Source organism: Theropithecus gelada, chromosome 10 (genome assembly GCF_003255815.1).
Source record: "Theropithecus gelada isolate Dixy chromosome 10, Tgel_1.0, whole genome shotgun sequence".
Classification (NCBI taxonomy): domain Eukaryota; kingdom Metazoa; phylum Chordata; class Mammalia; order Primates; family Cercopithecidae; genus Theropithecus; species Theropithecus gelada.
The window spans coordinates 81,351,148-81,375,439 of record NC_037678.1 but is presented as its reverse complement, the minus strand read 5'-3'; the positions used below and the strand labels follow the sequence as shown (position 1 = coordinate 81,375,439).

At 38.1% G+C, this 24,292-nt stretch overlaps 1 protein-coding gene across 2 annotated transcripts; it reads right to left on the bottom strand.

Moving 5' to 3' along the window:
- Positions 1–1,715: 1,715 nt before the first annotated feature.
- Positions 1,716–23,931, bottom strand: ANKEF1 (ankyrin repeat and EF-hand domain containing 1). 2 transcript variants are annotated; one of them, XM_025398262.1, is made up of 11 exons: positions 23,597–23,931; positions 20,276–20,665; positions 18,117–18,162; positions 15,496–15,695; positions 14,274–14,423; positions 13,122–13,245; positions 8,265–9,087; positions 6,559–6,785; positions 5,170–5,333; positions 3,858–3,995; positions 1,716–2,948 (listed from the first exon to the last, which is right to left on the bottom strand). In XM_025398262.1, exons 5-11 carry the CDS (start codon positions 14,400–14,402, stop codon positions 2,790–2,792), a joined length of 1,764 nt encoding a protein of 587 aa, XP_025254047.1. In that variant the 5' UTR covers positions 14,403–14,423; positions 15,496–15,695; positions 18,117–18,162; positions 20,276–20,665; positions 23,597–23,931; the 3' UTR covers positions 1,716–2,789. The 2 variants fall into 2 exon arrangements, with proteins under 2 accessions (XP_025254047.1, XP_025254046.1); XM_025398261.1 differs by lacking the exon at positions 18,117–18,162.
- Between the last annotated feature and the right edge of the window lie 361 nt (positions 23,932–24,292).

Genomic DNA, 24,292 nt, shown 5'->3' with positions numbered 1-24,292 from the left:
CATCAGATATTCATTAAGTACAAGGAAAACTACTAGAGAGTTACTGGCACCAACTCTCCTTGAAGTAAAAAATCCATGTATAAGTTTTGCCTCCTCAAAAACTTAGATACTAATAGCTTACTACTGACCAAAAGCCTTACCCATAGCATAATCAGTCAACTAACATGTATTTTGTATGTTATAAAATACTGTATTCTTACAATAAAGTAAGCGTGAGAAAAGGCAACAATTGAACTCAACACAATAGCAACAAGAGGTGGCTATGAAATTATTACAGTTGTACAGTATGTACTACAGTTAATTTTATGCAGTTATGATTTATTACTGCAGCTTTACTTTTATTGACATTTCTCTCAACTGCAAATGCAGTTAAAGTTTACGTCGTGTATCAACATCACGTGCCTCCTGATATGATGTACTGAGAAGGGTGCAATGATGTCTGCAGCACTGCTGCCTCAAAAGCATCACCTGAATCTATTCTTGAAGACATATAAGACAAACCAAAGTTGAGACACATTTTACAAGATAACGGCCTTGTGTTCTTCTTATATACTGTCATAAACAAACAAGCAAACAACAAACAAAAACAGGCTGTTCTAAACTAAAAGAGACCAAAGAGATGGGACAAGCGAATGTATTTCATTACCTGGGAGTGCAAAGGAAAGTATAAATAAGCAAAATCTGAGATAAATAGCAAAATCTGAATGAGGTCTATAGATGAAATAGTTCATTTAAGTGTTAATTTCCTTATTTTGCCAATGATAATATTGTTATGCAAAAGAACATTGTGATTTCAGGAAATACACAATGAAATATTTAAAACATCATGTCTTCAACTGACACACAAATACAAATACATCATGTAAAGAATGTCATGTCTTTATCATGTCTTCAACTGACAAATAGTTCGAGAAAAAAATGAAACATACATACACGTATGTAGAGGGAGAAAGAGATAAAGCAAATGTGGTAAGTGGTTAACGTTTAGGTAATCTCGGTAAAGGGCATATAAGAATTCTTTGTCAATTATTGCAACTTTTCCATAAATATGAAATTATGTCAAAACAAAAAGAAAAGAGAGAACAAAAAACCAAACGAAAACCTTACAAAACAGACAAAATTTAGTTGTAATAGCAAATCTCTGGGCTCCAAATGACAACGCTTGTAAGCAACTCCTGTTCAGGTCTGTCTCCTTCAGAGGGGTGGGCCTGGTTACACGCTTCACTCTCTCTCTTCCCTTCTCCTCCCCGACTGGCTCCTGTGAAAGGACCCTCTCCAAGGTTGGAAACAGAGGGAGGAGGTTAGAGGAAAGGGGTTTAATCCATATGTGACTGATAGAGCTGTAATCTGGTGTTGGTGCCTTCTGGTAAGGCAGATTCTAAAGTGGTTTCTTTCTGTCAATGAGACATTGGATTTTTTTGGAGCTCCTGTTCAGTACCCACTGCATTTCCTGGTGTGAGTAATGCCTCAGCTAGCTTTTTACTCCAGAGTACACCTCCAGACATGGTCAGTTTTATGTCTCAACTTGGCTAGGTTATAGCACCCAGTAACTCAATCAAATACTAATCTTAGGTGTTGTGGTGAAGGAACTGTGTACATGCAAGCAACTTTTACAATTCATTGACTTCATGTAAAGGAGATTGTCTTAGATAATCTAGGTGAACCTGATCCCATCAGTCACTTTAACAACAGTTGAAATTTTGACAATTGTAATCTGGTTAGGTAAATGGATGCCTTTTATGTTAGGAAAGACATACTGAAGTATTTAGGTATATGAACAAAACTGAGGTTTCCATGACGAAGAAGAAATTCCACTTGTGGACTTCAGGGACAGCTCCTGCATGTTTCCAGCCTGCACTTCCTGATAGCCTACCCTATAAATTTAGCACTTGACCATCTGGTGCCCAAAATTATGTAAACCAATTATTTGCAATAAATCTTATCTATCTATCTATCTATCTATCTATCTATCTATCTATCTATCATCTATATATCTGTCTATCTGTCTTTCTAGCTAGCTAGCTACCTAGCTATCAGATTGGAGCAAAAGTAACTGCAGTTTTTGCCGCAATTAAAGGTCATGGCAAAAACCTCAATTACTTTTGCACCAACCGAATATCTATCTATTTAGGGCTAGGCCTATCTATCTAGGGTTAGGGTTTTTAACAGCTAGGGCTGTTAAAAGTGTATTCAACCCAAGGTATCTAATGCACACAGTTTATAATGGCATGTGAGAAATAAGCTCCTTCCTTAAAAGATTAAATATTACTTCTTTTTCCAAAACCTAAATTGTTTTCATCAATTTCCACTAGAAAAGTATCTTCAATAAACAGGCTGAGTACAGTAGCTCATGCCTATAATCCCAGCACTTTGGACAGCCAAGTTGGGAGGATTGCTTGAACTCAAGAGTTCGAGACCAGCTGGGGCAATATAGTGAGACTCTGTCTCTATTTAATGAAAAAAAGGGACAATTAAAAAAATAATAAGCATGATGATGCAGACCTGGTAAATCTTTTGACAGCAATGTTTATAACCCACATGCCATGTACTTCACTACATTCATAAAGGGGCTTGGAGATTTATCCAGAATGACATACCATTCATTTCAAAATCACATACATCTTTTCTCTAGACAGCTCAGAACATTTATAGTTGTTAAAGCAAAACGAAACATTTGGTAAGAAATTCTTGGTGTATGGATTGCTTTGGCTTTGATGGAAATATCTACTTTCTCCAAAGATTGGTCCCTGGGCCTCAAAGCATTTACCCCAAGAAGTAACTGCTATAACTTAGGTCTTCAAGGCAGCTTCCAGTGCTCGAGCTTTCTCTGTGATGTTCTTCTGAAAAGGCATCATAAAATCTTCGAAGTCCACCTCATGTGTAAACCTCTCTCGCCGTAGTTCCCTCTTCCTGATCAGCTCTGCTGTTGTGGCTTCAGGACTCCAAATCTTAAAAAGAAAAATAGCCATGCCCAAGCAGGTATGAGTATGACAGCCAGTAAATATGCTAATATCCAGACAATTTTCAATACACAGTTTTAACTTAAAAGCTTGTTTATAGTTTTAACTTAAAACTATTAAATTTACTTTTAGATGTGTTTTAACTTCTTCCCCCCCCCCCCATATGACAGTAATGGTTACATGAGCATCACTGTTTTTGATGATGACTGTCTAGACAACTAATGTCGGAAATGTTCTTCAGTTACTTCTCTGGCCAGTTATTCTCAGACCAGCTGCTGTTCGTTTTTCAGGATGCCAAAACAGGGAAGCAAAGAAATTAGAAGATCATTGAGGTTTACTACTTATATGTCTCATGTAGAAGTCAAAATTATTTTTATAATAGAAGGCGAGGGGAGCTGCTTGCTCAGCCTGGTTGGACAGCCAATGGAAAGACAGCTCCTTTCTCCAAAATATGTCTCCACCTCTTTAGTTGTGGACATTTTCGGAGGCTACTGAATAAATCCAGTCTTGATTTATATGAAACTCCTGCATGAGCTGGTAGTAATAAGTACAAAGAAGGGTTGGGTCTGAGAAGTACCAAAAAAAAAAAAAAAGTATCCTTAGGAGTTAGAGATTAAACAGCTGCAGAACATGCCATTGATTCAGAAAGACTTCAACCTTTCAAGAAAAATGTAAATCTCAATACAGAAATAGTAATAGCAAGAGAACCAGATGCTGGGAGCTATTAGTTGGGCATACTGAGTTGAAAGTAGCAGAACCTGGCAAAAGAACATTCATAAATAGTAACTATGAAAGATAAACTGTGCAGATTTGTTTGAATATTCTACATAAAAAGCTTTTGAAAAAATGACATTATGAGCTTCTACCACACTATGAAGATCTTTTCAAAGCACTTACCCTCCGTGGAATAAATGTGATATCCACTTTCTTAGTATAACCACTGGTAATCAATGAATTGAGATGAACCACATTATCCTTCCGTACTTTCTTTCCCTCTGATGTGGTTGGTACACCATAAATTGATGACAGTGGTTCCTGGAAACAAGGCCAAAAAAATTATAAATTGTAAAAATCTATATTGACTTTCCAACATTATTTGCTGTTTCATATCTTACTCTGAAGCCAGAAAAAAAATGAAAAATGCTACTGTGCAATTATAACTTGAGATAAAATAGTATATTATTATAACTTTGGGGATGGGGAGAGATAGTTTGCCTTGTTTAACTTTAATTAGAAGTATTGGTAGATGATCACATAAGTCTTCGAGATACCCATCCTTGATCTGTGGCCTACTAAAATGATAATGGAAGAATTTTAGTTGACTGATCCTCCTTCACCTTTTGCCATCCTAACATCCTCCATGTTTATAATTCTGCTGTCTGTCTATAATCCCTTCATCCTATCTACTCCCTACCACCTACATTTCCCCAACCCTTTCCAATTTGATTACACTAAAACTTTTCCTTCTTGACTTTCATCTCTTGTCCTGTGTCTCCAGTAAATCTGCTTCCTTAAAAAAAGCTTCCAACCTAGAGACACACTTAGGGGTTTCCTGCTAATGGTAAAGTCTTGATGTCTCAGTAACTCATATGGGCAATAACTTCAACCTTCTGCTGCACTTTAGACGTTCCAAATCACTCCCAATTACCAGAAATGCTGAAAACCTTCTACAATCATTTTGTGGGATATTCTAGTGGCAATGGCTCCACATCCCAGAATTCAGTGGTATTCATTAAAATTCCTTGGTGGAGGTGGCAGGTGGGAGGAAGGGGATATGGTGGGCAATGAAAGGGGATATGGTGGCAATGAGACCAAAATGAAGAAAAATCATGCTTTACTTCATTCCTCATAACAGTTAGCCTCCTTCCCTATTTGGACCATCTCATCAAATCTGTATAATTCAGGACCAAATATATACAAATCCAGTACCAGTTTTGCTTTTCTTTTTCAACATTCCAATTGTATTTGGCTGAACCCATTTGGTTTTTGTATGGATTTTCTTTGCAGTGAGTACTTATTAGGCTCTTCAGTGATAATAATATTATTATGTATTTCTTTAAAAGTACTATATAATAATGGTATTGAAAATATGCACTGCATATTATCTTGCCCATGTTGTATAACAGTATGTAAATAGTGCTTCTGCTTTCCCCAAAACAGATTTTTAAAGAGTTCCAGTTACTAATGGGTAGTCAACCTTTTTTCTTACCTCTTCTTTCTTAATTTCAGGGCCTTCAGTCTTCAGTATAGGAGGTGTCTTGCCTTTTAGTTTTTGATTTTCTGCTGGTTTTGGCAAGTTATCTAGCTTTTCTTTAATCATACCAATTATTCTATAATCAGCATATGCCTTTGCAACGTCCATGGCAGTATGCCCTGTTGAAACATAAACATAAATTCAGAGTGACTATAAACATATTAATGATTAACCATGTAGAAAAATATCTCAGCACATCAGCTCTAAGCCTGCCCTAATAAGGGTGATTCCTAAAGCAAGTTGTATATATACAAGGGAAGTTCACAGAGCTAGATCAGATATTCTCTATGGTGGTCCCAGCTTTAAAATCCCATGATTTATAGTGCCATCTAAATACATAAAATTATTTTTTCCTTAGTTTTTTTTTTTTACTATGTTTCTTAAAGAGTGATAGGAAATATTATATTACATTTTAAATACCAAACTGATTGTTTTCTCCCCACATTGTGCAAATTTCCTTGTATGTGATAGATAATTTTACATTATCTTCCCCTTTCCTTGATGTAAGGAGGGAAATTCCAAAAGGTCTGGGGGCCACAGGTGCTCCAGGCAGATGGCTGGGCGATATGTTACCTACAATATCATCAGGCAGGACAGGTGCAGTAGTACCTGTGACTCAGAGGCAGCCTGAACCAACCAGAGGTACGATGCTCACTCAGTCAAAGGAAGCAGTGGTTTCCAACGTAGGAAAATGATACTTCCAAACAAGGAGCTCAAATATATTCAAATGATTTTTTAATTTTTTCCTGTGTGGTATTTACGATACAAGGTAGGTCGTGTGTTTACTTCCTAGAGTCAGGGAAGCCTCAATTCAGGAATTACTTTGTCCAGCTTTAAGAGAAATCCAAAGTCTATAGAGTATGTAATTGTTAGTAATTAACAGCCATAACAGTGTAATAACTCAGTGTGTCATCTGCAAACTGGTGCAAGTCCACAAACTAATAGTTACTGATCCATAATGAAGTAAGTACAGAAACTAAGTGTTTACAAATGTTTATAGCAACTTAATATAATTTTCTGTCATTAAAATTTAAATATTAAAAACAGAGGTTTGGCCTTCCATTTTTTTTTCATTTTATTTTTCTAATAAATAATTTTTATTATGTTTTACAAAAGTATTTCAGTCCGTGAAAGATTGCAAACATAAAGAATTGGCCCTCCAACACCAATGAGTGGAGAAGCACTTGGTATAAGACAAACTTCCATAACATTTAACTCAGGCTTGTGTTTGCACCAAGAACACAGTGGACAATGCAAGCCTACGAGAATAGAATCAGAAGGGGCTTAGGATCTAACATAAATTCTCCTTTTCTAATGCTAATCATCAATAAAATGAACACATACCTTTTCTATTTTCCAGCTGGAATTTAGCACCAATATCAAGTAGGTATTTTACAGTATCCAGTCTGCAGCTTTCAATGGCTCTATTTAAAGGAGTTGAGTTGTTGATTGAAACTGCGTCTATGAAAGCTCCAGATTCAACAAGAAGCTCAACAATGTCTTGTTGGCCTGCATGGCATGCAAAATGAAGTGGAGTCCACAGAAAATTATCTGTTGCATTAACGTTAGCTCTGTAAAATAAGATAGATGAACAAGCTAAAAATACTGGTTTTCCAATGACTGGACACTAAAAATGCAAAGTAAAATTTCATAGAGTTCTATCAAGTTGCTAAATTGTAAACTCTGTGCCATAATTTTTCTTCAAACCTCTTTGTTCTGTATTATTTGGCAGTCTTAACTTTCTTTGTGTATATCTACATTAAAAGGCACTTTAGATTCTAGGGATTACGATTTTGCAAAGGTTAAAATCAAGGAAAATTATAAAACTAGATCCAATGAAGATAAAAGCTGACAGGACATATAAAAGTTATATTATTTCATTTTGTGACTACTTTCTCTGCATATAATACATTTTTAAATGAAACTTCATTATTAAAATTCTAAATATTACGATGTATTATTTAAAATTTTAGTCCTTTTTAGAAATTCACTGTCCAGAAAGTTCATATTCTCATTAGTTGCTCTCTTGGTAATATACAAATTTGAATCTTTCTTTAACATTAAAGTACTAATAAGATTAGTACTTTATTTCTCAAGTATGAAATAACTGTGTTAACAAGAGCTTTACATATTTGAACTCATTTAATCTTCAACTAATCTTGTGGCATGAGTTCCACTACAGTCTCATTACGTACATGATAGAACTGAGGCATAAAAATATTAAGAAACTCACCCAGGTTACACAACTATGGTAGAAGAAGGAATTAAACCTAAGTGACTGTTGTAGTCTAAAAAGTTAAGTATTATAAAAATGTCATGATTTGATATTTTAAAGATATGTACATGACCAAGGAAAAGGCTGCCCCACACTGGAGGAGGGCAGCAGGTTTGGGGACCAAAACATGTTGTTATAGCCACCATTCCACTTGTTTGAAGTTGTCGAGATCCTCAAATAGAGGCAGATTAAAAAGTGACTCTACACCATCTAGGTGAGACTGTGAGACAGGACTGAGCTGTGCTGCCACTGACAGAAGGCCAGTAACAATCAGAAGACTGTTTACCCCGAGTAAACACTTACTGGCCTTCGCTTCGTGCATAATTGCTATTGGCAAAATATCTTTGTGCACACACAATCCTATGCTCCCATTATCCTGGCTTCCCATATAAAATCTATAGGCTTAATTAATCTATTACAGGCTTTAATAAAGGGGCTAGGAATCTAACATAACATAAATCTAACATAAATTATCCTTTTCTAACCCTAGCCATCAATAATATGAACACATACCTTTTATAGGGCATTTTATAGACTTTAATAAAGCATATAATAAATCAGCATTTTAATAAAGCATTCCTTAATAACATTCTTTAATGAAGCCTATAATAATTTATTAAGTGTTAATAAAAGGTTTTTATACATTAAAGCCTTAACTTATTAGAGACTTTAATAAAGTAGCACTTTTCTATATTACGAAATTCTGTCGTCCCTTCACTTCCTTGAAATGTGAAGACTCATGAAAATTTAAGCCACACGCGACTGAGACACATACCCTTTTTCAAGAAGAAACTTGACCGCATCTATGTTCCCACTTGCACACGCCGTCATTAGCGGAGTTTTGTAATAATTATCCTTCATATCCACAGGTATTCCTGATTCAAAGGCCTTTTTCAGAGAAGCCAGATCCCCTGCTTTGGTGATAATATTAATGTTTGAAAATACTTTCTCTGAATCATCAATGTACCAAGCAGAGTCATCCTGAATGGGATGTTCTGGGGGATGATCTCTGTTAAACCGGCTGTTATCAGTGACATTCCTGTAGGTCTCAATCATGTAATACGGTGGCCCACCATCCTGCCGGCGTGGAAACACGTACTCAGGAATGACGCAAATTGGAAGGGGTAAGACAAATTTCCCTCTCTTTCCTTTTTTGCCCATCCCTTTTTTCTTTTTCTTAGGTCCATAAGATCCTAATACAAAAGACTTGTTTAAATATCTGGTTCCTTTAAAGAATTCATTAATATTGACTCCTCCTCCCCGAGTTTTCTCATGAAGTTGAGCGATGGCAGTCAGCTGTTCTGAGCTCGCATACTCTTGCCTTTCCTCCAACACCATCACGAAGTCATTCTTGCTGATGGTCCCATCACCCCTGTCTAAAACCGAAAAGGCTTCCCGGAGGAAAGCCTCACGTTCTACGGACCAATCGTGCAGTCTAAGAGCCCACAGTGGATTTGGATTTTTGGCTCCCGGCCTGGCTAGTCTATTGGCGATTCTCTCTGCTCGGCGTATTTCTTTGCTTGCTGCTTTGAAGCCGCCTTCCTTAGCCACAGCCCTGGGCGTTTTATGATCTAAATTCTTCCATTTCAGGTCACATCCTAAAACATAAAGCATCATAATTACGAATGGTGCCAAGGCATTTGCATGGCTAATAAGTGACATTCATCCAACTGTTCTCTTAATTTCTCATGATTAGTAAAAAAAAAAAAAAGTGTCCCCAAATTATATGTATATAGAGATGTGCACATTTTGCTGTTATAATTACAAAATTGAGCTGTGATTTTTTTTTTTTTCTGTGAGTATCACTTTGGTGAATTCTGAAGAAGATAAGTTTACAATTTACAATAGGATTAGAACATTGATCCCTAGAGATATTTGAAACACATACCATATTGGTACACTTGCTCAGGGGACTTCAGGCCAACAGGAAAAGAGCAAGGACACATTTGAATTTGGAAAGAAGCTGGATTCAAACAGCTTACCTAGGACCTTATGAACTCAGATCTGAACCTGAAAAGCAGCAGAATACCTGCTTCCTTTTGAATGATTTAAACTATAAATCTGTGTATAATCTTAAAGTCTATTTTTTTCCGTATTCTTCATTAAATAATGTCATTTATAGTAATCTGCTGTTTTGTGGTATGGCCATGTGGACAACCTTCACAGAGGAAAAAGTAATTTGTAATTAAATCTGAGGAGTTCAGCATTATATTTATGTGCAAGTTAGATATTAAAATTCATTTTCCTTTTTGGTCCTTATTTAACAAAATGATGAGACCAACATTAATTGTAAATATTCACCAAAGAAAGAAACTTTTCTGAACATGTTAGGGAATCCATTTAGTGCTACCAAAAAGACTGTGTTGTCTATAATAAGTGTATGTATAAGTAAGACTTTGAAGAAGCAGTCAGACAATGTTTTTCAAGATTAACACTTTCCTTAGTATTGTGAAAAATTAAAATTTTACACGATGGGTAAAAAAATAGAAACAATGAATAAGACCTACTATTTAATAGCACAACAGGGAGACTATAATCAATAATAATTGTACGTTTTTAAATAGCTAAAAGAGTGTAATTGGATTATTTGTAACACAAAGAATAAATGCTTGAGGGGATGCTTACCCCATTCTAGAGGATGTGATAATATTAAGTATTGTATGCCTATATCAAAACATTTAACATACTCTACAAATATATACACTTCTATCAAAAAATAAAAATTAAAAAAAGGAAAATAAATCTATTTTACTACACACACACATAAATCTATTTTAATACACACACACACACTTTTTATACTAAGACTGGTAATTTTACCAGTAGTAGAAAAACTAAAAAAGGCTATTGGGATAATAAAGGTTCCACAATTTCTATATTGGATAGTTATAAGAAGAGTGACTCTATAGTGTAATTCCATAGCATAGTAATTCCATAGTGCAATTCCATACTAATTCTGATATGCTGTTTTTATTTAGCTATTTATTTTGCATACTGAGGGTGTCAGGGGGGTTTTGATCCCACCTCTCAAGCCACTTCTTCTGTGTTCACCCAGCACTAAGGACCAAAGGATTTTCATCCTGCTTTAGCTTACCCTCTGCAGCTTCCAGCTTAATCCTAGTTAGAAACTTCCATGTGTATAAAAGACTCCAACACCCCACTTAAAAGAGCTAAAGGCAGTTTTCCTGTCCTTTTGACTTGGAGCTTTCTGTCTCCTCCTTTATGATTAGTAAATAAAGATCTGTTCATTCCCTGTGAGATTTATGCTCCTCTGTGGTAAAGATGTTCAACTTCCAGCTGGCTGGTGCTGCAGAATCAGGGAGTTGAGGGCCCAGGAAGAGGAGGAGGAGGACTCCCTGAGCTCCTTTCCTCTGCCCTTGGATGTGGCTCTCACATGCTTACAGGGAGTTGTCAATTGCCCCAGCAGGGGGAGGAGGGGGCGAAAGAGGACTATCATGAGGAAATGTGAGAAACGTATCCAGCCAGCACAAATGCTTTACAGTTAAGTACAGAAGACACTAAACCCAGGGAGCTTATTCAGAAACAAGCATTTGATCGCTAAGGGTTTCTTGCTGCTCTGATTGCCTGAGATGTAAGATTCTAAAGGTGAAAATGTAACTGACAACACTTCTGCTGCGAAACTGGGTCACCCACATAGGATCTGGTGACGTGTTTATATTTCCGAACACACACAGAACTCAAAACATTTTCAAATATTAGCTTTAAAATAACCTTATGATTGATTCTTCTAGGAAAATGGATCTTTTCTGCATCACTGAATTAGGCCTTTTTGCATGACCCAGGCTCTGGTTCTTGGTTTCTCAACGTTTACTTTCTGTGACTTTATTCCAGGAATACATAAATGATAGAGTATGTGTGATATTTGCCCCAATAAGAAATAAATCAACATATTAAAGTTAAAGAAATTTGTCTCAACCTGAGTGGATCTTTAGTTTTTAGAAATACATAATGTTGGCCGGGCGCGGTGGCTCAAACCTGTAATCCTAGCACTTTGGGAGGCCGAGACGGGTGGATCACGAGGTCAGGAGATCGAGACCATCCTGGCTAACATGGTGAAACCCCGTCTCTACTAAAAAATACAAAAAAACTAGCCGGGCGAGGTGGCGGGCGCCTGTAGTCCCAGCTACTCGAGAGGCTGAGGCAGGAGAATGGCGTGAACCCGGGAGGCGGAGCTTGCAGTGAGCCGAGATCCGGCCACTGCACTCTAGCCTGGGGGACAGAGCCAGACTCCATCTTTAAAACAAAAATAATAATAATGCATAATGTTAAATCTGAAATGTCAGAATAAACTACTAATAGAGACAGATCTCTCAAACAATTAAGACAGTTTGAGAGAACCAAAATTGCATTTGATATATTTTTTCCTCATTTGCTAAAAGGGTTTATCACACTGGGGACATAGGGAAAGTATACATTTATACAAGTAAAAATGGATAGTTATTATGCTATTATAGTTATGTGGGCATGTTAGTTTTATCTATAATTTTAGTGACTTCTAAAATTTTGTGTCTATGTGGAAGACAGAAAAATAAAACACTTTCTTTGCTCTATTATAGAGTTGTTGGACTTTAAATTTTTGCCTATATCTCATAAACTAGAAAAAATATATACAGTTCTGCAAAATGCAGTTCTAACAGAGTTAAAAAGCTTTTAATGTGCATTTAATTAGTAAGTAATTAACAAAAATTAATTCATATCCTTAAATATAATTAACTAATATTTTCATTTTAAGAAACTCATTAAGCTATATATGATATAGTTCATATTTCTAAATTAGTATTTAAAAGCTACAGGAAAATCTAAAGTTAAAAATTCTGCTTACATTTCAAATTTTCCACGAAAATTTTTATTTCGTGTTTTTCCCCAAATTATTTTCCCCATAACTGCAAATTATCCAGAAAAATTATCTTTGCATTTGACACAAGGAATATTTTTAAAAATAAACTAATTAAAAATTCAAATGAAAGCAAATGGTTTTCAGTGTGTGTCCTTTTTTAGACTGATGTTGGCATTTTTAAAATAAGAAACTTAATCAACTGTACGTTTTTTGTTGTTGTTTGTTTTTTGAGACACAGGCTGGAGTGCAGTGGCATGATCTTGGTTCACTACAATCTTTGCCTCCCAGGTTCAAGTGATTCTTGTGCCTCAGTCTCCCAAGTAACTGGGATTACAGGCGCCATCACCATGCCTGGCTAATTTTCTTTTCGCATTGTTAGTAGAGGCGGGGTTTTGCCTTGTTGACCAGGCTGGTCTTGAACTCCTGACCTCAAGTGAACCACCTGCCTCAGCCTCCCAAAGTGCTGGGATTACAGGCATGAGCCACCATATCCTGCCCTCAACCGTAAGTATTTTAATAATTAGCTGGTTCAGGAACAATCCCCTTTAGGTTTTTAACAATAACTTAAAATTTTTGGAGAAACGGATTTTCATCATTAATACCAGATTCATGATTTAACAGAGAAATAATTTTCAATTTTCTTTCTACATATGAGTGAGGTTTTGCTATAGAAAAAAATAAGCCACTGACAAGTGATAGGCCCAAATTCTCTGCTTATCTATGATATGGGTAAATCAAAAATACTTCAAGCACAAAATTGCTAGACGATTTTACCTCGCTGAGCTATATATTTACAGCAATCTGCAAAACCACCCATGGCAGCGTAATGAAGTGGTGTGTTCCCACTTAAAGAAATCAGCCCCACGTCTCCATTGTAGGCAAAAAGAAGCTTCAATATCTGTAAAATAAATAGCGGATATTGTGGAGGAATAGGAATGTACATCTACTAACTAAAGACTGACAGCTAGACCGGCGCTATCCAGTACATTATCAATTAGCCACGTATGATTTTGAAAATCCAAATTGAAATGAACTAAACTGAATATATTTAAGTTTCATTTGTTTGTTTCACTAGCCACACTTAGAGTACTCAAAAGCCACGTGGCCATTGTGTTGTACTGTGTTGTATAGCACAAAAATAGAATATGTCCAGCAGCACCAAAAGTTCTATTAAATGGCGTTGATCTAGAGCATAGAAAACTCTATACTTAGAGGGGGCACTACCATTTTTGTTAGTGTAGGTAATTTAAGAAAGTATCAGAGCATGGAAAACAGCATCCAGGAGGAAAATTCTTTACCAAATATGGTTTCTATCTTTGTGTATACTTTTATTGCAGGGAAAATAGTGATATAAATGAAGATAACTGTGTTAAAACTCAAAGAAAATTGAGTAAAGAAATTTCAGATGGAATTCAGAATTTTAAAAAATAGTGTTAATTTTTATTTTGTTTCTGCAATGTTACTGTATCAGTGAGATACTCTTTGCTGTATGTTTAGGTAATCAGAATACTTGAGTTTAAAATTCAGGTATATCATTATCTAATACACACAAACACCACGGAGATAAGAATATGAGGGCATTGTTCTCCCATAATTAGATCATCATAGTTTGAAGATTCTAATATGTAATGAAGGCATAAAATACAGCAGTCCCAGCTGGCAGAAGTTTTAAATTGTTATCACCGAGTGTACAGAAAAATATTATGAATAACATTAAATAAGTAAATTAGCAAACACATAAAACTAAAGAGATAAAGGCCTTTAAAAATATAATTTTAGAATTATTTGGGGAAATCAAGATGAAAACAACATAGGTAACTCAGAAAAATGTCTGCCTTAGTGTAATCTATATGACATATAAAAAATTTGAGAAAAAGGACAGAAAAGTTTTAGCAACTAATTTTAAAGCAAAGAATAGATTATTACATCGAAAAAGCCTCCTTTAGCAGCAAAATGAGCAGCATGATGCCTGTCGTTGTCAAATGTATTCACTTCACCTCCTCTTTCCAGTATGCCTCGAACTAATTCCACTACCCCTTCTCTTGATGCTTCCATTAAAGCTGTGCGGCCTGTGGACTGGATATGAAATGGATGAGATGCTGTTTATGTCCATCATATTAAATAGCAGAATCAGTACAAATACAGCCTGAATCCATTTGACCTTAGCCTTACACTTACAAGTTTAGTTCTCTACATTTTTCTTAGTTTCATGTAACAGAGAGGAAAAATTAAGCAAGTACAATGGGTCAGTACCCAAAACGTAGAATTCTAAAATCAAAGTCAAGACCACACTGCATGCCCCTGTGAGAATATCATGCTAAAAATGTATTTCTTGCAAATAGAGCAGAATAAAAGGGGAGAAAAAGAGATAAAATATCAATACCTAATATAAAATTAGGTCATAGGTGTTTTCTAATGAGAAGAAAATCAACGTTTAGTGTCAAGAAAAGGCAATTACAAGAAAACTCGAAATTAGCCAAATAAGGAGAGCGAACAAAATTGATACAAGAAACCACAGAACTAGGCTGGGTGTGCCTGTAATCCCAGCGCTTTGGAATGCAGAGGCAGGCAGATCACTTGAGGCCAAGAATTCGAAATCAGCTTGGCCAACATGGTGAAACCCTGTCTCTACTAAAAATACAAAAAATAATTAGCAGGGCGTGGTTGTGTGTACCTGTAATCCCAGCTACTCGGGAGGCTGAGGCAGGAGAATTGCTTGAACCTGGGAGGCAGAGGTTGCAGTGAGCCAGATTGAACCACTGCACTCCAACCTGGGCAACAGAGTAAGACCCTGTCTCAAAAAAAAAAAAAAAAAAAAAGGAAAAGAAAAGAAAAGAAACGGCAGAACTATATATTTTTTTTCTAAGAAGATAAATCCTACTAGGCATCAGCAATGCATTTTTTACTATTTCCTATAATGGTACCTTGACATTATGCATAATAAATACCAAATTTCCAAACATAATTAGGAAACAGACTGCAGAATCACAGCAATATGAAGATAATAAAAGTATAGCATCTTCAAGTATTTTGAATCAAAATGAACAGTCTATCAGCTAACAGGATAATGTCATCGTATTTAAATGCAAAGATTATACTATGCTGTAATTGAAACAAGAAATATTTGTAATCACAAGAATAGCCATACTGAGTTGATTGCATTGGGATTGGCTCCTTTTTCCAAAAATACCAGGCACACATCTTTAACATCATGTGCATCTTCACAAGCTCTAAGGAATATTGGCTTTCCTTCATAGGTAGAATTGTTGACATCTGCACCATGTTCAAGGGCAATCAGAGCACAGCGATAATGCCGCTTAGTTGGTAAAATGCAGTAAAACAAAACACCTGCAGAGAAATAAAATCCCCAGAGAGTATTTAATTAACATCTATACATATTTGACAGGAAGGAAAGTAAAATTATTAAAAATCATACTTAGCTAGTTAAAGGCATAGCTGTCTTGGTTTCCTCTCTGAAACCAACTAAAACACCAAGACAGAAAACCAAAAACAAAAAATCTTAATTCCTGACATAGTTAGAAAACTGTCACAACCACATGTGATAGGACCTGGCTTATGGAAGAATTGGAGTGCTGACAGGTGAACCCTGCTGACCCTGAGTATTTGGCATCTTGCAGTACGTACCCTGAGTGTCCCTTCTTGGAATGAGCAGGGCTATAGCTATGTGTGCCAAAGGGCTACTGGTAAGCCCCCAGGTCCCCTCTAAAACTGCAGAATGGCAAAAGAGATGGCACTGGGTGATGAAATGTGTAGACTGGCCATGTTTGTAAGAAGCAGGCTGTCGGTATAGCAGTAAAGAGATGAAAACTTAGATGGCAAGTGGCTCTGCCATTTTAGCAAATCATTTTGTTCTATTGGAGAAAGGAAAATGCGAAATCCCTACACCCAGGACCTGTAACATACAGGCTCTCAATATAATCCATGTCAAAAGCATACTGCACATCAGGGTTACTGTTATACACCCAGGGCAGAGTGTTGCTAAGAAAGTCCTAGGTAAATAACAATCAAACTCCAAACTGACTTTGTAATGGGTTCATTCCAAAAAGGGATTTCATTCAAAGAATAATCAAAAAAGAAACTACTATGCAACCTATTAAAAAAAATACTGCAAGGAAAAAAGAACCTGATAACGAAAGCCAAGCAAAAAGGGTACATACTAGAAAAGATATATCAGGAAAAATTACTAATTCATTTCCATGATAGCAAAGAAACTAAATATAACTTGTTCTAAAATAAAAGTGCAAAGAGAGACCTGAATCGTAAGATTAAAAGGGTACGTTGGGTCTCAGGAAAAGTTGATTAACAACAATCAACAAGGTATGCCTAGGTAAAGCTAGGCAAAGAAAGTGTCTCATGAGAATCCAGGCAAAAATTCAACTAATCTATAAAGGGGAAAAGTCCAGCTGCCCTCAAAAACTTATCACAACAACATTCAATGCTACAGTATAATTAAAGGATCTCTACACCATAACTTGGGATAAAAACCAGGGAACTTTTATACCCAATCAAGACTTTGTTCATATAAAAGCAACAGACATGTATAGTCTTAAGGATATAAGTAGTCAGGGACATAAGCCCACAGAAGTGACTTAAACTACTTGATGGCAAAAGTGAGTTTTCCAACAGATCAATAGAGAATATGTGACTAAAAGAACAGTTATAAATACTGGATCTCTTTAGCCGCAGAACCAAAGCTAAGTCACCTTAGGAATTTTAGATAGAGAAATATATACTGCAATTCATAATAATGTAAAAATAATATAATTTATCAAAAATTTGGAGGGAAGGGAAGGGAAGGAAGGAGAAATAGTTTAAGTATTTGATCTTCTCATTGTTTAGGGCTAAGACTGAGATATTATTTAAAGCAGGTAAGGAGATAAAGTAAAAGGTACTTATTATTTAAAAGGGAATCATTGAAAGAACTAAGTAATTATAATTGACTATAAAATTGAGTGGTAGAAGGGAAGTAGCAGAAGTAAGAGGAAGGGTTATTGTACTAATCTTATCTCATTTGTACTATTGTACTAATCTTACTAATCAGAGTAAAGAATCAATGAATACTGTTTAAGATGCTAACTCAATAAACAGGTTTAAGGATATATGAAGTATCAAGTTAACCGTTAAAATAACTAAAAACAGCCCATCAGTTTTAGAAAATACACTTATAAGCATATAAAGAAAAACACGCATATACAGCAAAGTAAAACAAATATATGGACCATATGTGACAATACTTTCACATATTTTTATATATTAGATATATTTTGCCTTCACAATATAAAATAAATGATGTTTCTGAAGCCAAACCTATGGTAAATCTAGATGACTATAAATTGGATAAATTCCACCATTAAAATAAAAAATAAAATGTATATGAAAATCAGAACCTAAATATATTTTATATAAACCGATGTACCTAAAATAGGGTTACTCAGAACAGTTTAAAAAAAAAAAAAAAGAAAAGATGGTCAAGGATATTATTGAAAACAGAAAGTCAAAGACAGAGCAAGACATAGAAGGTAAGAACAGACCAAAACAACAACAGCAACAACAAAACAACCTAAGCATAATACCCGAGGCGGCTGAATTCATTACAAAAGGCCCAGAGCCACTTATGAAATGAACATTTCATAATAATGGCATGTACAACACACAGTTGAACTGTATCTGGGCTGACTCTTTAAGCCACAAAGAACATGAATCAGCATTCCTAAACTAAAGGGAAAACAAGTTTGAAAAATATTGTACCTTATCATAGAACTGGCAGACTGCATTGAGGACTGAGGTCACATTCCTATACATGAGAAAACCAGTGGAATGGGAATGGGTGCTATAAGGAACTATTATAGCTTAACTTTTAAGGAGAATAATTCCACGCTGTAATTAATTCCCTAAGACAACATACAAGAAAGAATATGTTGGCGTAGAGCTTTACCTTCTCCATATTCTGTAAAATTGTTCAAAGAGAAAGTGCAGCTTAGGCCTAGGGCATGTCTCACATCCTAAAGACCCGCTTAGCCATTGAAATGTTTAGTTATCCTTTAGAAATGATGTACAGTGAGTCAAACATGAGTCACCGGAAAATAGGACGTCAATGACAGAGAGGGTACTGTAGAATAAGCAAAGCAGTTTGGCCACTGGCAGCCAAACTGAGGGATGTGCAAGGTGAGTGAGGCTTGTTGATGTGGGGAAGAGACAATATACTCTGTACAATGGGCAGTACCTTGGGTCACGCAGAGTGAGGGCTGCAGGCATCCTAACAAGCTTATGTGTGAAACAAGATTTTATGTTTCCTTTCATAGTTTCAGTTCTGCTCATGAGATTTGTTTCCCTTAGCCATATGCCTGTTGCATTTGCTGCAAATATTTACTCGACCTTGTTTCCAATTTTACCTTTATTTTTTTAAAAAAAAATTTACACTTGGCTGGGTGTGGTGGCTCACGCCTGTAATCCCAGCACTTTGGGAGGCCGAGGCAGGCAGATCACGAGGTCAAGAGATGGAGACCATCCTGGCTAACACAGTGAAACCCTGTCTCTACTAAAAATACAAAAAAATTAGCTGGGCGTGGTGACAGGCATCTGTAGTCCCAGCTACTCAGGAGGCTGAGGCAGGAGAATGGTGGGAACCTGGGAGGCGGAGCTTGCAGTGAGCCAAGATCGTGCCACTGTGCTCCAGCCTGGGCGACAGAGCAAGATTCCGTCTCTAAATAAATAAATAAATAAATAAATAAATTACACTTTTACATTGTTATGCTATAGAATTTCTTTTTTCTTTGTGATTTATATCTCTGTTTCAAACTCAGTAAGTTAAACTTTTCTCTATTATAGTGTTTCCCAAAGGTTAGTCCACAAACCTCCAGGCATATAAGATGCCATTAAAAAATATATATATTTTGTGGTCAAATAAATATGGAAAATGTCACCATTTTTCAGCCAACAATGCGAAAGATACATGTCTAAAATGTGTCTCTAATGAATGCGACCGTGAAACCAATTTTGCCTGTAGTACTTCTCAACATCCTGGCAATTCAGTGGTCCACGGAACACCCTCTGTAGAATGGCATTCTATAGAGCTTTGAGAGGATACTGTTTTTTCAGGATTTACCATTTCAAAACACATTTGGCCCCTGAATGCATCTGAAGTTTATTTTGTTACATGGTACAATTAAATATGTAATTATCCCTTTTCTTTGTCCTCTTTTCTTCTAAGCAAGTAATCATATCAAACACCAAGTCTGGAGACAACTAGAAAAGTAGATTTTGCTCTTGTCAGTAAATATTCACATTATAAAATGAGATTCATTTCTGCACTGCAGGGCTGATGTTAACGACTTTGTATTTGTAGCGACTCAGGACAACTGCTTAAACCTACCAGTTTACATTGAGCTTATCGATAATTATCTCAGTTATTTTTATGAGGCTGTGTCAATTCTTGCCTGAACCTTAAGTTATTTGGGCAAGAAGTTCTCAGACCATTGTCTTGAGATGATGGGATTAAAGGTGTGAAAGTGCAGCTCTTTCACCTGAATAATTGTCTAAAGTTTGAAGTTTTATTTCCAAATAAATTTTTAAACGATCCTAGAAAGTTGGAGTTTATGCCAGAATTGATTTTAGTCCTTTCAAGTTTCCAAGTGCGAGTCCTTCCTACATCAGACTTACTATGGAGGGGGTCAAAATCCTTTTGGAGTCCTAGGTGTAGTACTGCCCGAAATTCTAAAATGTAAAAAAAGAATAAGAAATGCTCTATGAGGAGACAGTAGGTTTAGATATAGGGGTGAGAATTTAGCCTTTCCCTTAAAACCATAAGGAATTCACTTCTAAAGTTGGAAAACAAAAAGAGTCCATGTTATTGCTTGCTGGCTACAAAGTGAGTTGCAATCTGCTGGGGAGGATGTTGGGATTTTTACCTTTTCCTTCATTATCAACTATAGTCATATCAGCCTTTGCCTTTGCTAATATTTCCATTGACAATTCATGGCCCAGTTCTGCAGCCCTCATTGTAGGAGTACAGCCCATTCGGTCTTGCACATCAGGGTGAGCACCAAGGTCAAGGAGAAAGCTGACCATATCAATATCATTGGAAACTGAGGCTAAGTGCAAAGCACTAAGTCCATTAATGGGGTCTGTATAATTGATTAGTTCAGGGTATCCAAGCTTGGTCAGCTTCTCTATCTGCTTCTTGTCTTTGTTCCGCACACATTGAAGGACTTTGTAGATCTGTAAGTTCTCAAGTCTCTTATCTACTAAAGCCATGCTTGACCAGCTCCTTGAAAATGCTTTCTGGACCAAGAGTAAAACTGAAGCAACAAAAAAGAAAAATAACCCAAAGTTAATTTTATCATCTTCATTTTGATTAAATAACAATATTTCGGACCTTCCTTAAGAACAGAGATTGTTTTTTATGAAATGTTCAGAAAATAGGATTTACACATAAATACCAAAAATATTCAGTGGGCATAAAGTTAAAACAGTTCAAAACAAATCTTCTATCATAATTAAAAATAGTTTGCCAGGTGGTTTTCTTATTATCCATTTAACCTTCCCTCCTCACCACACTTGCCCATTTTACCATGAAGAAGCTGAGGTTAACTAAATTGCCATGGTAAGGGTTCAAGTTCCCACCATCTAGCTACATGGTTTCATACCAGCACAATATAGAGATCATACAGGTTTTAATAGTTTTCAGGTGTTATAAAAACATACTTTTGAGGTGTTCATTATACACAGAAATCTACTGGGCTCTGTAACATATCAAAGATGTGATGAGTGATTCCTATGTCATCTTAAGTGGAAAAGATGTAGTTAAATGGCCGCAAGGCAACTGCAAATCTTCATAAACAATCCCCCTGTTAAATTGTGATGGGCATTCTAGTATGTAATTTTACCTCCCTGCATGGAGGTAAAATAATCTTTTGGATTGAGTAGCAGGCCATGCTAGGTATGCCCAGTTGGTTTTCTTTCTTCATTTCTTATGAAAAAAGAATCCCATTATCACATAGGGAATCCTATCCGGGTTGCTTGGATGGGGCTGTCCCTTCTGTTCCCTGCCAGAGGAAAGGGTCTGTGGCCTAGGCTTGGCCCATTTGAGGGAACCGTCCCTTTCTGGGTACACTGAAGCTCAAACATACGTGCATAAAAGACATCAACCAATCAGCAGCCCATCATCCAGAACTATGAGGGAAGACTACTCTGCTGAAGTTGTTAAGCAGTCATGGTGTGGGGCTGGGGTTGCAGGTCGCTCTCTTAGGTGCCACAGAGAGAGTCCATGCTTGGAAGCTGGAAAGAGACTGAGACTGATGGCATGAGTTGCAACATGGATTCCATGGTGCCAGAAGCCATCTACCACTTTATGTGTTAATATATCGTCTACCCCCACGACCTTATTTTGGCATAAGCTAGTTAGCTGGGTTTCCAAAATTTGCAATGAAAAGATTCCAGCTTACTACAAAAGCTGAAACTATGCACCATTTTTCTCCATCACAAGCCTGCTCCCTCACCTACATTCTCTATGGCAGTCAGCTCTCTCCTTTAAACGTGTCTCTCTAGGCACCGCAACATCCCCATTGCCTGCTTCCATCTAACACCACTGCCCACTCCTTCTCAGTCTCCTTTGCTGACTCCTGTTTCAAGAAGGCTATGTTGGGTGCCCAGGGCTAGGTCCTCAAGACTCTTTTCTGACCTCACACACTTCCCTGGTGTCTCGTCCTATCCCATGACCCTCGACCCTCAGCCCAACTCTCGCACTGTCACCCAGGCTGGAGTGTAGTGGCGTGATCTCAGCTCACTGCAACCTCTGCCTCCCGGGTTCAAGCGATTCTCCTGCCTCAGCCTCCCGAGTAGCTGGGATTACAGGTGCCCACCACCACGCCCGGCTAATTTTTGTATTTTTAGTAGGCACACGTTTCACCATGTTGGCCAGGCTGGTCTCGAACTCCTGACCTCAGGTAATCCACCCGCCTCTGCCTCCCAAAGTGTTGGGACGACAGGTGTGAGCCACCGGGCCAGGCCTCCTTTGCCTTTTAATCTGTTTATAACATGTGGTGGACTAGGGAACCAACTGAGGCTGCCTCAGAGTCATCCACTTGGACTTTGCTGCACGGCTTGGTGACATTCACCTCAGCTGCTATTTAATTGTTTTATTATTATCAGTCATATTCCGATTAGGTGCAGTGTCATCATACTGCATATGTATATGTGTCATCTACAGAATAGGGTGAGATGCTCCTTCACAGGTAATGATTGGACTGAATCAATGCCCCTTGATTTGTGAAAATAGGGACTTCCAATCAGGGACTTCAACGTTGCCGCTGTTAGCATTCATCCCTAATGGAGAATTAATTAGTAGCTACAATGATGAATTCAGTAGGTTCCATGGGTCAGTTTCCTGTGGACTGCCTCCCTCCCAGCTAAAGCCCCGAAGTGCTAGGGGAGAGGGCAGCACCCTGTGTAATGTACTTTACAATCAACTGCTAAGACTGACCAAGAGCTCATCCCACTGGAGGAAATCACACAAGTGTAGCCCTTGGGTCCTACGTTATAAATTGAGCAGCATATAGGGTCCTCCACATATAAGCACACCTGCACTTTTCGCCAGCACGACCCTGGGCCACCTCAGACACATCTAACCATCTACCAAGGTAGTGGAATAGAGCAGAATGTCTTGACTTGAGGTCCATGTTCGGGGTCTGAATACTCGGAAATTACCCGAAAATCTGTGGGAATGTGCGTGTGTTCAGGTCATCTAACTCTCAAAGGGGGCTATGCGACAAGGGAGGATCATTAGAAAGCGGAATGGATGAAGACAAGCTTGGTACCGTGGAGAGAGTGTAGGGTTTGAGGTGGGGAAATCTGTTGTGATCCTCCCTTCCCTGTATCATTATTCACACAAACTAGTTGGATAAATATGGACAGGCTACCTACCTAGTTTGTACCTCAGTTTCTGAATCTGTGAACTGGGAATAGCAATGGTGCCCACTTTATGGGGTTGTGTGAAAAGGAAATGATATATAATCTTTGTAAAATATTTAGCAAAGTCCTTCAATGTAGGCTCCTTATGAATACAACAAACTTTTGTGGGTTTCAGCTCACTCACAGTGTAAGCGATAGTTTACATGTTGGGGGTTCTCTACTGTGCTTTCCACTTTTTAGTTTCCAGAAAAATCTGGAGAAGAGAGGAGTGGAGCGGGTAGAGATGTAATGTCAAAGCAAAGGCCAGGTGTCACGCTCACCTCTTAGTCGTCCGGGCGATCAGAAGCCAGGGATCTCTGGGCACCTATGCGCCTGGGCCTGCTGGGGCGACTGGGGAGCCTCCTGCTCTCTTCCCCTGATGGTCAGCGCTGGCCCAGCCGCGACCTTGGGCTCCCGGAGCCGGCGGAGGCGCCCAGGCGTGAATTGTGTCCCTTTGGTTAAGGCTGGAGAGCTGGCGCGCGGGACGGCAGGACTGGGTGTGTATGTCCATGGGCCCCGGGTCCCCAGAGGGCGAGCGCCCGAGCAGGTGAGCGCAGGGGACGGGGTGGGAGCCACAGGGACAGGGCTGATTGTGAGCTTCGGCCACGCACGGGGCGGCTGCCAGGGCAACCACAGCGTGCGCGGTGGGGCGGGGCTCGCCTTCGCCTTCGCCTCCGCCTCCGCCTCCGCCTCCGCCACCGCCTCCGCCTCCGCCTCCGCCTCCGCCACCGCCTCCGCCACCGCCCCCGCCCCGCGCGCCTCATTTCGCCGCCAGGTGGCCGGCCTAGGCTGGACGGCGGAGCTGCGCTGGGCGTTCCAGGAACCCTCTATCCCAGGGGCGGAGCGCAGAATGCTGCGGTCTTCAGGATTCCGTCCTTCTCTCATCCTCTTCTCCTACGTCCTGCCGTGGGTCAGAATGTAATTTAGTTATAAAATTAAAGCTGCATATGATAATTAAAAACGAAATCAAATATACA